We start from the raw sequence: 12,165 nt of genomic DNA, 5'->3' as shown, positions 1-12,165 counted from the left end.
CCAAACGATTTTATGATTTGTTAGACAATGCTAATCAGCCAATCTACGAAGGATGTAGAGAAGGCTTGTCTAAATTATCGTTGGCAGCTAGGATGATGTCAATTAAAACAGATCATAACCTGGCTGAGGTTTGCATGGATGATTGGGCTGATCTTCTGAAGGAGTATCTACCGGAGGATAACTTGGCAGCGGGAACATACTACGAAATTCAGAAGTTGATTTTTAGTCTTGGTCTACCTTCTGAGATGATAGATGTATGTGTTGACAATTGTATGATTTTTTGGAAAGACGATGATCAGCTGGAGGAATGTCGATTTTGCCATAAACCAAGATACAGGCCTCAAACTGGTGGGCGTAAAAGGATACCGTACCAACGTATGTGGTATCTCCCTATAACTGATAGGTTAAAACGGCTTTATCAATCTGAAAGGACAGCTGCATCAATGAGATGGCATGCGGAACATACACAAGTAGATGGAGAAGTTGTTCATCCATCAGATGCAAAGGCATGGAAACACTTCAATATGGTATACCCAGATTTTGCTAAGTTCAAACGGAATGTCTATCTTGGTCTGTGCACTGATGGTTTTAGTCCATTTGGTATGTCTGGTAGACAATATTCATTATGGCCAGTAATCCTAACTCCTTATAACCTTTCTCCAGATTTGTGCATGCAAAGGGAATTTCTTTTCCTAAGTATTTTGGTTCCAGGTCCAAATCATCCGAAGCGAGCTCTCGATGTATTTCTTCAGCCACTCATCCATGAGTTGAATCAGTTATGGTATACTGGCGTTCGTACATATGACTGTTCTACGAGGAAGAATTTTACTATGCGGGCTGTGCTTATGTGGACAATAAGCGATTTTCCCGCTTACGGTATGCTATCAGGCTGGACTACACATGGGAGGCTATCTTGTCCTTATTGTCTTCATCGAACTGATGCGTTTCAGCTAAAACATGGTAGAAAAACTTGTTGGTTTGATTGTCACCGAAGGTTTTTACCGGATAACCATCCATATCGGAGGAACAAGAGGTTATTTTTGAAGAACAAAAGTGTACGTGTTCCTCCTCCCGTTAATTTAACAGGAGCTGATATACAGGTGCAAATAGATCATTGGAGGGCAGAAGAAACAGTAACTCGTGGGGGAAACTGGCACACTCCTACAAATATGTCTGAAGGTTATGGAGTTCATCATAATTGGCACAAGAAAAGTATCTTCTGGCAACTAACTTATTGGAAAGATCATCTGCTCAGACACAATCTTGATGTCATGCACATTGAAAAAAACTTTTTTGATAACATCATGCATACAATTATGAACGTAGCGGGAAGAACAAAAGACAATGGTAAATCAAGATTGGATTTGCCTGATTTATGCAACAGAAGTGAGTTGCATCTGAGAAACGGGAAAGCACCAGTTCCTGTATTTCGGTTGAGTGCAGATCAAAAGTCAGCACTGTTCAGATGGGTTTCTTCTGACGTTAAATTTCCTGATGGGTATGTCTCTAATCTTTCCAAATCTGTTGAGAAGGGGGTAAAGTTTGCTGGGATGAAAAGCCATGACTGCCATGTCTTTATGCAACGATTATTTCCATTTGCATTTGCTGAACTCTTGCCCAAAAACGTCCATGAAGCTATTGGAGGCATTGGTGCTTTTTTTCGGGATCTTAGTACACGAACATTATCAGTTTATGTAATATCACAACTAGCATTGAATATTCCAATCTTGTTGTGCAATATGGAAAAGATCTTCCCACCATCATTTTTTGATGTTATGGAACATCTTCCTGTTCATCTCCCATACGAAGCAGAGCTCGGTGGACCCGTTCAGTACAGGTGGATGTATCCGTTCGAGCGTTTCATGAAGCATCTTAAAGGCAAAGCCAAAAATCTAGCTAAAGTGGAAGGCTCAATTGTGGCGGGAAGCTTAACGCAAGAGACTTCACACTTCACGTCATACTATTTTGCACCGAAAGTACGAACACGCAAAAGAGCAACTCGTCGATATGATGATGGAGGAGTTGGCCATACATATGCCGTTGAAGGTGTACCTGACATATTCTCGCCGATCGGACGTCTTAGTGGAAAACTAAAAGATGTTTGGTGGTCCAATGAAAAAGATTATCACAGTGCACATACGTATATCCTGTTAAATTGTGAAGAGTTGTCATCGTATGAAAGGTACCTTTTTAATTAATAATATCTTTATATGAGTTGTCAGTATTAATTACTATTTGTTGTTTTTCGCAGCACATTTGTTGATGAGGTTAAAGAATGCATATCTGGGGTTTCTGAAACTGAAATCAATGATCGTAAAGATCAACACTATGCCCAGTGGTTAAAAGGGCAAGTACGTAGAAAATTTTAATTAAAAGACTACTTTAATTTGCTATATATCGAAATCAAGATATCAAAGCAGAATTTTTTTCTTATTAGGTGGACCCGAATGACCCGGATGAATTTCCAACATGGTTCCATGAGTTACTACTAGGTCCGATGGCAAAAATAACTACAGCCTCAATGTATTTCACTCAGGGCTATGTTTTTCACACATACCGTCACGGTGCAAAGCGGGCGACAACAAACTATGGAGTTTGTGTGAGGGGTGAAATCGATTTTTATGGAGTTCTGCAAGAAATAATTGAAGTAGAGTATCCTGGATTGTTAAGGCTGAAAACTGTTCTCTTCAAATGTGATTGGTTTGATCCAACTGTTGGACGAGGGGTACGTCTAAACAAGTTTGGAGTTGTTGACGTGAACAAATCACGACGGTACAACAGGTTTGAGCCATTTATATTAGCTTCTCAAGCAGAACAGGTAACATTTCTGCCATACCCGAGAGTTCGATCCACAGGAATTTCATGGTTAGCTGTAGTTAAAGTGGCTCCGAGGGGCAAGATTGTAGGGGTTGAGGATGTTCCACTTCAACAGGACACATGCGTAGATCTGTCTGAACCAGATGTTGATGAGGAGATTTTCTTAATAGACCCTCAAAACAGGCAACTTGAAGATCTTCCCGATGATACAGAAGAAGAAGGTGATGATGAGTTTGCTGAAACCGATGATGACGATTTGGCGGAAGAAGACGGTGATGGTGATGAAGTAATAGAGGAAGATGAATCTGATTGAATTTCATGCATTGCATTTAGTGAATGTTTGTTATTATCGAACTTTTAGAACACAGTAATAATTTATGCTAAGAAACTCATCGACCCATAGTGTTCCCTCCTTGGTCGATGAGTTTCTTAGCATAAATTTGATTATACGACGGTTTTACGACGATTCAATTTTACGACGGTTTTACGACGATTTGTCTAAACCCTAAACCCTAAGTCTAGGGTTTAATGCCCTGAATGAATAGGGTTTAGACATTACGACGTCTTTACGACGAACCATCGTAATGTCATCGTAACGTTACGACGGTTTTACGACGAGTACACTAGTTTAGATTTAGGTTCGGAATTTAGATTTAGGTTCGGAATTTAGATTTATCCGGATCTTGTTAATTTTAATAAAATTAGTAACAAATTTTTTTTTTCCTTTTAATAGATTCTGTCGATATGGCTCCTCGGAAAAAGAGATTTCACTACCGACAGCTCTTCGATTCTGACGATTCGGTTCCGTCTACCTCGGCGACCGGCTCAGCCATCCCGGAGTCCTCGGGAACACAACAGACGGTTTCCCAACCGGTCGTTGTTCCGCAGCCACCACCGCCTCCACCACAACCAGTCGAACCAGCGGCTCCCGCACAGGCCGAGCCTGATCACGATGATCCTATCCCGCCTATACCGTATGCCCAGTATACGGTACACGATCTTCTGGCGCAACCCGGTCGTGGGAGCATGAACAAACTCGACCCGGATCGAGCCCCCGGCACCTATTGGTACGTAAATTTTCCCAACAATATTTTTAAATTAATTAATTTTTCGTCTAATATATTTGATATTAATTAACTATTTATTTTTTTATTTGACTAGGTTTACGACCGACAATGCAGTTGGTCGTAACGTTTCGGATATCATCAAGGGGTTTTTCGTACAACCCCATACCAGCTACAAGAAGCTGGATCGGGCCACACTTGACACTTGGTTCAAGTGTTTTGCGGTAAGTACTTTCCTTTAATTTTATTTTTAAATTTTATCTTTTTACAATAATTACTAACTTCTTTTTTTTTCCTAGCAAAACTGGCATTGGGAACCATCCGCACACGGACGTGTGGAGACGGCCTTCAAGGAGAAGGTCAAATTCCGCCTCAACAACACCGTTTCCGACTGGAAACGGAAGTGGGAGGACGAGGGCGACAAGGCCAAGCCGCCGCCTATGTCCAAGTTCGTCTGGCAGGGCCTTGTCCAGTTCTGGTCGGATCCAACCAACCAGACTACCGCCGCCAAGTGTTCCGTATCTAGGTAAGTCGTAGTTAATTTCATTAATATTTACATTATTTTTTTCTTTTTTTAATAGATTCTAATCAAAATATTTTTCAGGAACGCTACTGACGATGCGGGAAATAAGAAGAACGTCCCGCACACTTCCGGCCAGATTCCTTTTGCCGGAAGACGGCTTATGATGGTAAGCACATTGAAAAATCTTAAATTTTTTTTCTCAACTAATAATTAAACTCTTATTTCTTGATACTAATTAATTTTTTCTTTTTTATTTTGTAGGTCGAAGATAACGGAGGAGAACTTCCTCCGATGACGAAGGTTTTCGCCGAGACGCATAAAAAGCATAACGGCGAATTCACGGATCCTCGGGCGGAGGAGATCTACAACGCCGCATGTGCGGCGATCGAGGAGCGACAGACGCAGCTGACTCAGCAGGCGCGTCAAACGTCTGACGGAGGTAGCTCGGTCCAATCGACCCCGGCGCTGACGGTCGCGGAGATGGACCAGATCTTCGAAGAGGTACGTAATTAATTATGAATACTTTTTTTAATTAATGTAACTTTAGTTTTAAATTAATTATATTCCTAACCATAATGTTTTTATATGTTTGTAGGTTGCCCCAAAGAAAAAGGGGCGGGTATTAGGGATGGGGTCCATCCGTGATACCCCGAGAGCTACGGCGACTGGTCACGTCCGGGCTCCGGCAGATCCGGTTATCCGCCAGGAGATCGATCAGATGCGGAACCAGTACGAGACGACGATCGACCGGTACGAGACGAAGATCGACATGCTCTACGGTCTTTTCGAGATCATGGGAGCCGACAACCCGGTACTCATGGCGCAGCTGGACAAGCTGAAGGCGGATGGGGTTCTCGGAGGATCGTCTGCCGTCAGGTCATCTACTAGGACTCGACCGCCGCCGGTGCAGACGGACGCGGAGATGTTCCGATCTCTCGGGGTCGACCCTCCTACAGCCGGAGCCGGAGATCAGGCGGCGGGACCATCAAACCAAAGACCCGGCAAGGAGCACGTCCAAGACGATGTCCAGGAGGCCGGTGACGGGATCGACGATATACATTTAGATTTAGATGACCTGTAGGGTTTTTTTTGTAAATTAAAATTTTTCAAATTGTAAATTATTTTTTTTATTTAAATTTTAATTCGAATTATTTTTTTTTAAAAATTTTCAATTAATTTTTTTTTATTTTTCATATATATAAATCGTCGTATAATCGTCGTAATAGATTTATTCAAACCGTCGTAATGTCGTCGTACATATTACGACAACTTTACGACTATAATATACGACGACAAATACGACGATTATACGTCCGAGATTTACGACGATTTTACGACGCAATGAAGAAATACTTTACGACTGATTTACGACAATTATTGCGTCGTACATTTTACGACGATCTTACGTCGATCATTAACAACCACTTAACGACGGTTTAGGTGAAGACCAAGTGGACGCAATTCGATGTAAACTCGTCGTAAATTGTACGACGCATTTACGACAATTTTGTTTGCCTCGATGTTACGACGAAACAAAGTCGTCGTATATTATACAACGATTTTACGACGATTTGTCTATTACGACGATGAGTTTACGACGATTTTGAAATCGTCGGTAATCCGTCGTAATGGCCCTATTACGACGAATTACCGACCATTTCGGCCGTCGTAAAATGATGTTTTTCTTGTAATGATGAGTATAACTGGAAATGCAGGCACAACTACATTTGAAATTCCCAGTTACAATAAACGACATGTGTCTATGATGGACAAGTGATCTTCACCTCAACACGTGTCTTATTGGCTGGAACAAATAGACCTTACCATAATTATTTATTATTTACCGGGTTTATCCATGAAACTAAAATTTTTGTTTTTCCCCCAAATCAGACAGTTCCAAATTTAAGTTCTTCCCCCCCCACCCCCAAACATCAAAATTTAACAAATATCCGGGTTTAAGCCCAAAACCACCAAAACTCTCAGTTTTTGCAAAATAACATTTTTTTGCAAGAATGCCAAGTCTCGGCTCGTCGTCCGACTCGGAGCTTTCAAGCGGTAGCCCTCCACCCGAATTGTACGAAAACTCTCGAATTCCGTGAGTCTGTTATTGTCATCGTCAACCAATCATAAAAAAATCCCACACCGTTTTGGATCCGTGAAGAAGATTCTTCGCTTGCAATAAGGAATACATAAGCTTATACGGTTTGTGTCCTGTAGAATCCCAGATGTCATCTCTTCAAGTGGTGTGATGAGGCGATGCTAGAAGAGATTCAAGATGTTTGGCATGATCTGACCGAGATGCAAGGCCGGAGTGGTTGGACAAGAACCATGAACCGGGTTCACTCGACGGAGATTTCCCAGCTACATGAATCGGTAAACAAGGTGAAGGAGGAAATGGTTGAGGCAAGGAGGTCTCATGCTCTCCTTTATGAGGTGGTTTGGGACTGGGTTTTGAAGAAAATGGATAGAGAATTGGATCAGACGCGACGAGATATGATATTTAAGGAAATTAAGGACATGGTTGTTCTCTCTTTTCTTGCTGTGGCTTCGGTTTCTTTAATTATCTATCTGTTTAAGTAGTTAAGATTTCTAGTTGTACTCAAAACTTACTTAAGGTTACCAGTATTATCAAGTTTTCAATTTTTTGAATAACATATGGTTACACCGAATGATACTGAGTTATACCAGTTTTCAATTTTCTGAATAACATGTAGTTACACCAAATAATACTGAGTTATACCAGTTTTCAATTTTCTGAATAGCATGTGGTTACACCAAATAATACTGAATTATACCAGTTTTCAATTTTCCGAATAACATGTGGTTACACCAAATGATACTGAGTTATACCAGTTTTTAATTTTCCAAATAACATGTGGTTACACCAAATGGTACTGCATTATCTCGATATATTAGGGTTTCCTTATTTATCGGCTGAGATAATATAGTAGAGAGAATAACACATGTAAATTTAATTATATATTTTACAATAAAAGCAGAAATTAAAAACACTTCAACCATAAATTATAAATAACTAAAAACTTAAAAACTTAAAAACATAAAATTCATTATTTTTGGGGTGAAAACGCCATGAATTAATTTATGGCGTGTGCCTCGGTCATCAAGCGGGCCTCCTTCTCGTACCTCTCCGGCTCTAAGACGCACATGCGGGCGACGTCTTCGAGGAAGTGGTCGTCTTCCTCCACCATAGGGTGGAGCAGCATGTCATGGAACGCTTGGAGGAATTCTTTCACCGTCGTCCCGGTCCTGCAGGTAGCGGTGACGAGTAGCGGATAGAAAATGTGGGGTTTGTCGATGTTGGGGTGCAGAATCGACGTCTTCCACGACACCCTTGGTGGCTTGAAGGGGTACTCCGGTGGGAAATGAATGGAGGGGAAGAAGATGCCCCCTTCGTATGGACTTCCAAGGGGGCCTATCAGCGTTGCTTGCCATTCGTAAATGTCTTCTGCCACCAGCCCTACACTGAACCTACTCGCCGGAAACCTCAACAACTCCCTCAGATGAATCATGATCCACGATGTAGGGGCCATTTCGAAGCGAGAAAGAAAGCAAAGATAACACTAAATAGAAAGAAGATGATTTAGAAGATAAATATGAGTGAGAGGGAGAGTGAGTTATATTTATAGAAAGAGAAAGAAAAACTATTGGGTGCGACTCATATAATAAATACCCTTCAACCGTTTTGCCTTAAGAGAATTGTGCGGAGAAGTTAAAAGTCACGTCTCTTTCCTAATAAACCCAAGAAATAATTATTTAATTAATATAGCAGTAAAAAAAAAGATAATGTTGGTAGTTGTACCAGTCTTTTTGACAGCTAAATTTATTATTATTTATTTATTTTTACAGAGATACAGATCACGTTTAACCTTATCCCTTAGAAGTGACCGTTTCCTCTTTCCTAATTTTCTCATTTCGTCCATGCAACACGTCTACATATTTAATTACTCAATTTTTCTGCTTTTTAACACTAAATAACTTCCTCTCACGTGGTAAAATCTGAATAAAAAAATATCTGAATATATCAGTTCTCCAGATTTATTCCTCTTTCTTATTGAATATTGAATATATAATAATCATATATTTTCAATTACGTATTAATGAGAGTAGCAATTATTCCTCTCTCTCCTTCTTATTCCCATTATCTAGCTTACGGATGCATTTACTCGACGAGACTACTCACTTCCTCCATTTTCTATTATTTAAGTTTCCAAATCAAATCCATACGGAAAGAAGTTCCAAAATCCATCATTTTTCTCCTTCTCCTTTACTTTCCCAAAATCCATCACTTTTTCCACCTTTCTCTTATGGTTCAGATTTTCTTTTTATATTTCAAAAATCCATCATTTTCTCTTAGGGGTTCAGATATTTTCCTCAAAATCCCTTTCACAAAACTCGGCCTCAATCACTTTCATCTATAAATCCATGGCAGAGTACTCTTACCTACTAGCCCTACCAGACGAACTACTGGAAAAAATTCTGGCAGCGACGGTTAACACAGTTGGTGATCTAATACGGATTCGCTCTATTTTTCATAGGTTCAACGCCTGCACCAGAGGCCCCGGCTTCTACGCTGAAGTAGATCCCTTTAATATGGGTCATCCAGTGGATCAAGATGTTCATCTCATCATTGATGTCTTCAGAGAGTTCTATGATGCATGAAATCGAGGATTGTTTTTCATGCGAGGTATGCAACTCTATTTTCATCGACACGATTTTGGAGGGATTCAACTGATAAATGATGCGGCGGATAGATGGTACACGCGTGCAGTATATGTTTACGAGATGTTCATGAAACTTGTTATGGAACATCCCGAGGGTGATGAGTACCTCATCAAACTAAGCCGGGAAACAATAAGGAAGTGCAGCTGGGAGCTCGTTGAAGAAGTATATCTTGGTTGGCAAATAGCGTTGTCACAGATGTTCAATGAAAGCCACCATTGCTTTTTACTGCGCATCAATACTCTTATCCACTGTTTGTGCGATACAGTTAACCCATGAGAGCATTGGTGGGATGATGAGTATAAACCATGGAACATCTGCTACTACTGCTTCTTAACTCGCGAAAGCAGAAAGTTATTCCGATATGTGTACCGGGTAGTTAGGGTTTTTCCTGAAATGGTGAACTGGTGAATGAGTCTGATGTTTTGTGTCTTATATTTTGTGTTTTTTGTACTTCCTTATGTTCTGGATTCCTTATGTTAACAATTCGCAAACTTTTGTACTTCCTTATGTTGTGTATAAACATTATTCTGATAATTTTAACTCAAACTGTTTAGGCCAAGTATTTCTCATATATAAGTGGTTATACCAAATAATACTAAGATATACAATGGTTACACCAAATAATACTAGGTTATACAAATGAATGTCGACCCCTTTGAACTTAGGGTTTCCCAATTTACATGTGGTTTCACCAATAATACATAGTTATACCAATTTATGGTTTTCAATTATACCTTCGGTTTCACCAGTTAATACTTAGTTATACGAATTTATGGTTTTTCAATAATACCTTCGGTTTCACCAATTAATACTTAGTTATACCAATTTATGGTTTTCAATAATACTTACGGTTTTACCAAATAATACTTAGTTATCCAAAACCAATAATAAAAATAGAAGTAAGTACACACCCTAAAGTTTGAGAATTTAATCCAAATACAAATACAAAGACCAAATGTCCGAGGAGACTTAACGTCTCTTCCTTGTGTTTGGCCCTAGCTTCGATTGCTCTTGTTTCCGTTTACCTGCACCCACTTCTACATTCACAGCGTCAGCAAAGTCTGGTTCTACCTACACATACCAAGTAATACAACATAGTGTTACCACAGAATATTAAGTATTACCAAAACAATGGATATTACTCTTAAAACTTCAATACCTCTTTACTTCTAAGCAGATACGGAGATTGGACTACAAGCAGCTCCACCTCCTTCTGCTCTGTCTCCTTCTGCTCCGCTTCCTTCTGCTCCACCTCCTTATGATCTGCCTCTTTCTTCTCTGCCTCCTTCTGCTCCGCCTCTTTCAGCTCCGTCTCATTCATCTCCGGCTCTTTCTGCTCCGGCTTCTTCTGCTTCGTCTCCTTCTGCTCTGGCTTCTTCTGCTCCGGCTCCTTCTGCTCCGGCTCCTTCTGCTCTGGCACTTTCTGCTTCTTCTTCGGCTTCTGGTTTGGCTGCTTCTGCTTCTTTGCTTTCTCAGTTGTCACCAAACTTTCAAGTTTCTCTCCACCTTGTTCATGTTCATGTTCTACATCATTTCGTAAAACTTCTCCTTCCTCATCTCCTGGTCTTTCTCTTTCTCTTCTTGTCTCTTTTATATATATTTTTACAGAGCAGAGTCTTGTATCAATGTCATCCATTCGGGCACTGATTCGGAGAAACTGAGCGTCCATACTCTTCTGCAAGCTCTGAAGCTGTTCCACCAATCCAAGAGGCGCCACATTCTCCGTCACCACATTTTTCTTAGCCACTGCAGGATGGTTTACCCGCTCCTTATTATCTCGGGCATCAACATCGATCTTGCATATCTCTTTCCAGAATATCGGCTTCTTTTCCTCAACTAAACGTCCCGTCTAATTGTCAGGAACGATATCACCGACATCTTCTCCTTCATTCCTCTTCGTGACTCCAGCAAGAATAATTATCTCATCCTTGGAGTGGTTGCAATATACTCTTGATAACCCTAGTGTTACCCAGTGTTTCATAGAGTCGACAAAGAGAAACCTTTTAGGGTGAATGGTTGGAACTTCTGCATGCACATCCGGGGACAATCCCTTTCTGCTCCTCTAACATCTTCTCTGTATTTGTTCTTTAGACATGGGATGACCTCAAAAGTTAGCAACTACACATAAACCCAACAAAATACACTTACGCTCATAGTATTACATACTTACAAAATCTTTATAATGTACATACCTCCAAGGGAGTAACAAAGCTTGGAAATATCCAGGCCTATGTTTCGACGACCCCTTTGAAATACCTCATTGTGTGCTCAATCTCCTTCATATTTACATCGAATGAATATCTACCCCAAGGAAACCTTTTACAAGCCTCAAGATCATCACAATCCTCAGGAATAAAGGGTCAACAGATGGTGCTCCCTTACTGGTTTTCGTTTTCTCACTAATTATAGAGGATAAGAAGTAGGCGACACACATCTTCAACCGATCAGGATGATCTAGCCCTCACATCGACTATAGCATTTTTTCAACAGCAGCAGGGATGGGACGGTTTCCTGGAAATATCTATTCTTAAACGAATTAGTTCATGTGCTCTCATATTTCTCTGGGTACGGTAGACAGTTTAATCCACACAAAAAGGCATGCTCTCTAAGGGAATAGCGAATTGGTATGCCATTCACTACAAACCAAGCTTCCCTCTTCTTATTTGTGTTTGCTTTCCAAAGAAGAAGCAACCACATTCCCATCATCTTGTGTGTTGTGTCCTCATGCATGGCCCTATGCATGTACCAAAAGTGTTTGAACTGTGGGTGTTCTATAAACCATATCAGGTCATGGGGTTCAAGGTCTAGGGGCTCCAATTTTGCAACAGCTTTGTGGATATAACATCTTGTTCCAAGCTTTATTGCATTATGATACTGACTTGGCTCGAAGAACATTCTCACGGGTGGCCATGGCTGGTTCTCCTCCTCCTCAGTCTCAGTTTCCGTAGTTTCATTAGTGTTCTGCCACAACACTATCTGATTATTACCCGTCTCCGAATCGACAACTCCTTCTACCAT

The 12,165-nt window shown here is 40.6% G+C and overlaps 2 protein-coding genes across 2 annotated transcripts; both read right to left on the bottom strand.

Moving 5' to 3' along the window:
* Window positions 1-7,499: 7,499 nt before the first annotated feature.
* Window positions 7,500-7,955, bottom strand: LOC18026211 (ubiquitin-conjugating enzyme E2 11). The gene has a single exon (XM_006409635.1). It carries the CDS (start codon window positions 7,953-7,955, stop codon window positions 7,500-7,502), a length of 456 nt encoding a protein of 151 aa, XP_006409698.1.
* A 2,161-nt stretch (window positions 7,956-10,116) lies between these two features.
* Window positions 10,117-12,165, bottom strand: LOC112089843 (FK506-binding protein 4-like). Its single transcript, XM_024160598.1, has 3 exons — window positions 12,027-12,165; window positions 10,307-10,983; window positions 10,117-10,218 (listed from the first exon to the last, which is right to left on the bottom strand). Exons 1-3 carry the CDS (start codon window positions 12,163-12,165, stop codon window positions 10,117-10,119), a joined length of 918 nt encoding a protein of 305 aa, XP_024016366.1.

The sequence above is a fragment of the Eutrema salsugineum genome, unplaced genomic scaffold, assembly GCF_000478725.1.
Source record: "Eutrema salsugineum unplaced genomic scaffold, Eutsalg1_0 scaffold_11, whole genome shotgun sequence".
Taxonomy (NCBI): Eukaryota; Viridiplantae; Streptophyta; class Magnoliopsida; order Brassicales; family Brassicaceae; genus Eutrema; species Eutrema salsugineum.
Note: the sequence above shows the minus strand (reverse complement) of the source record. Positions and strands in the feature narration are given on the sequence as shown.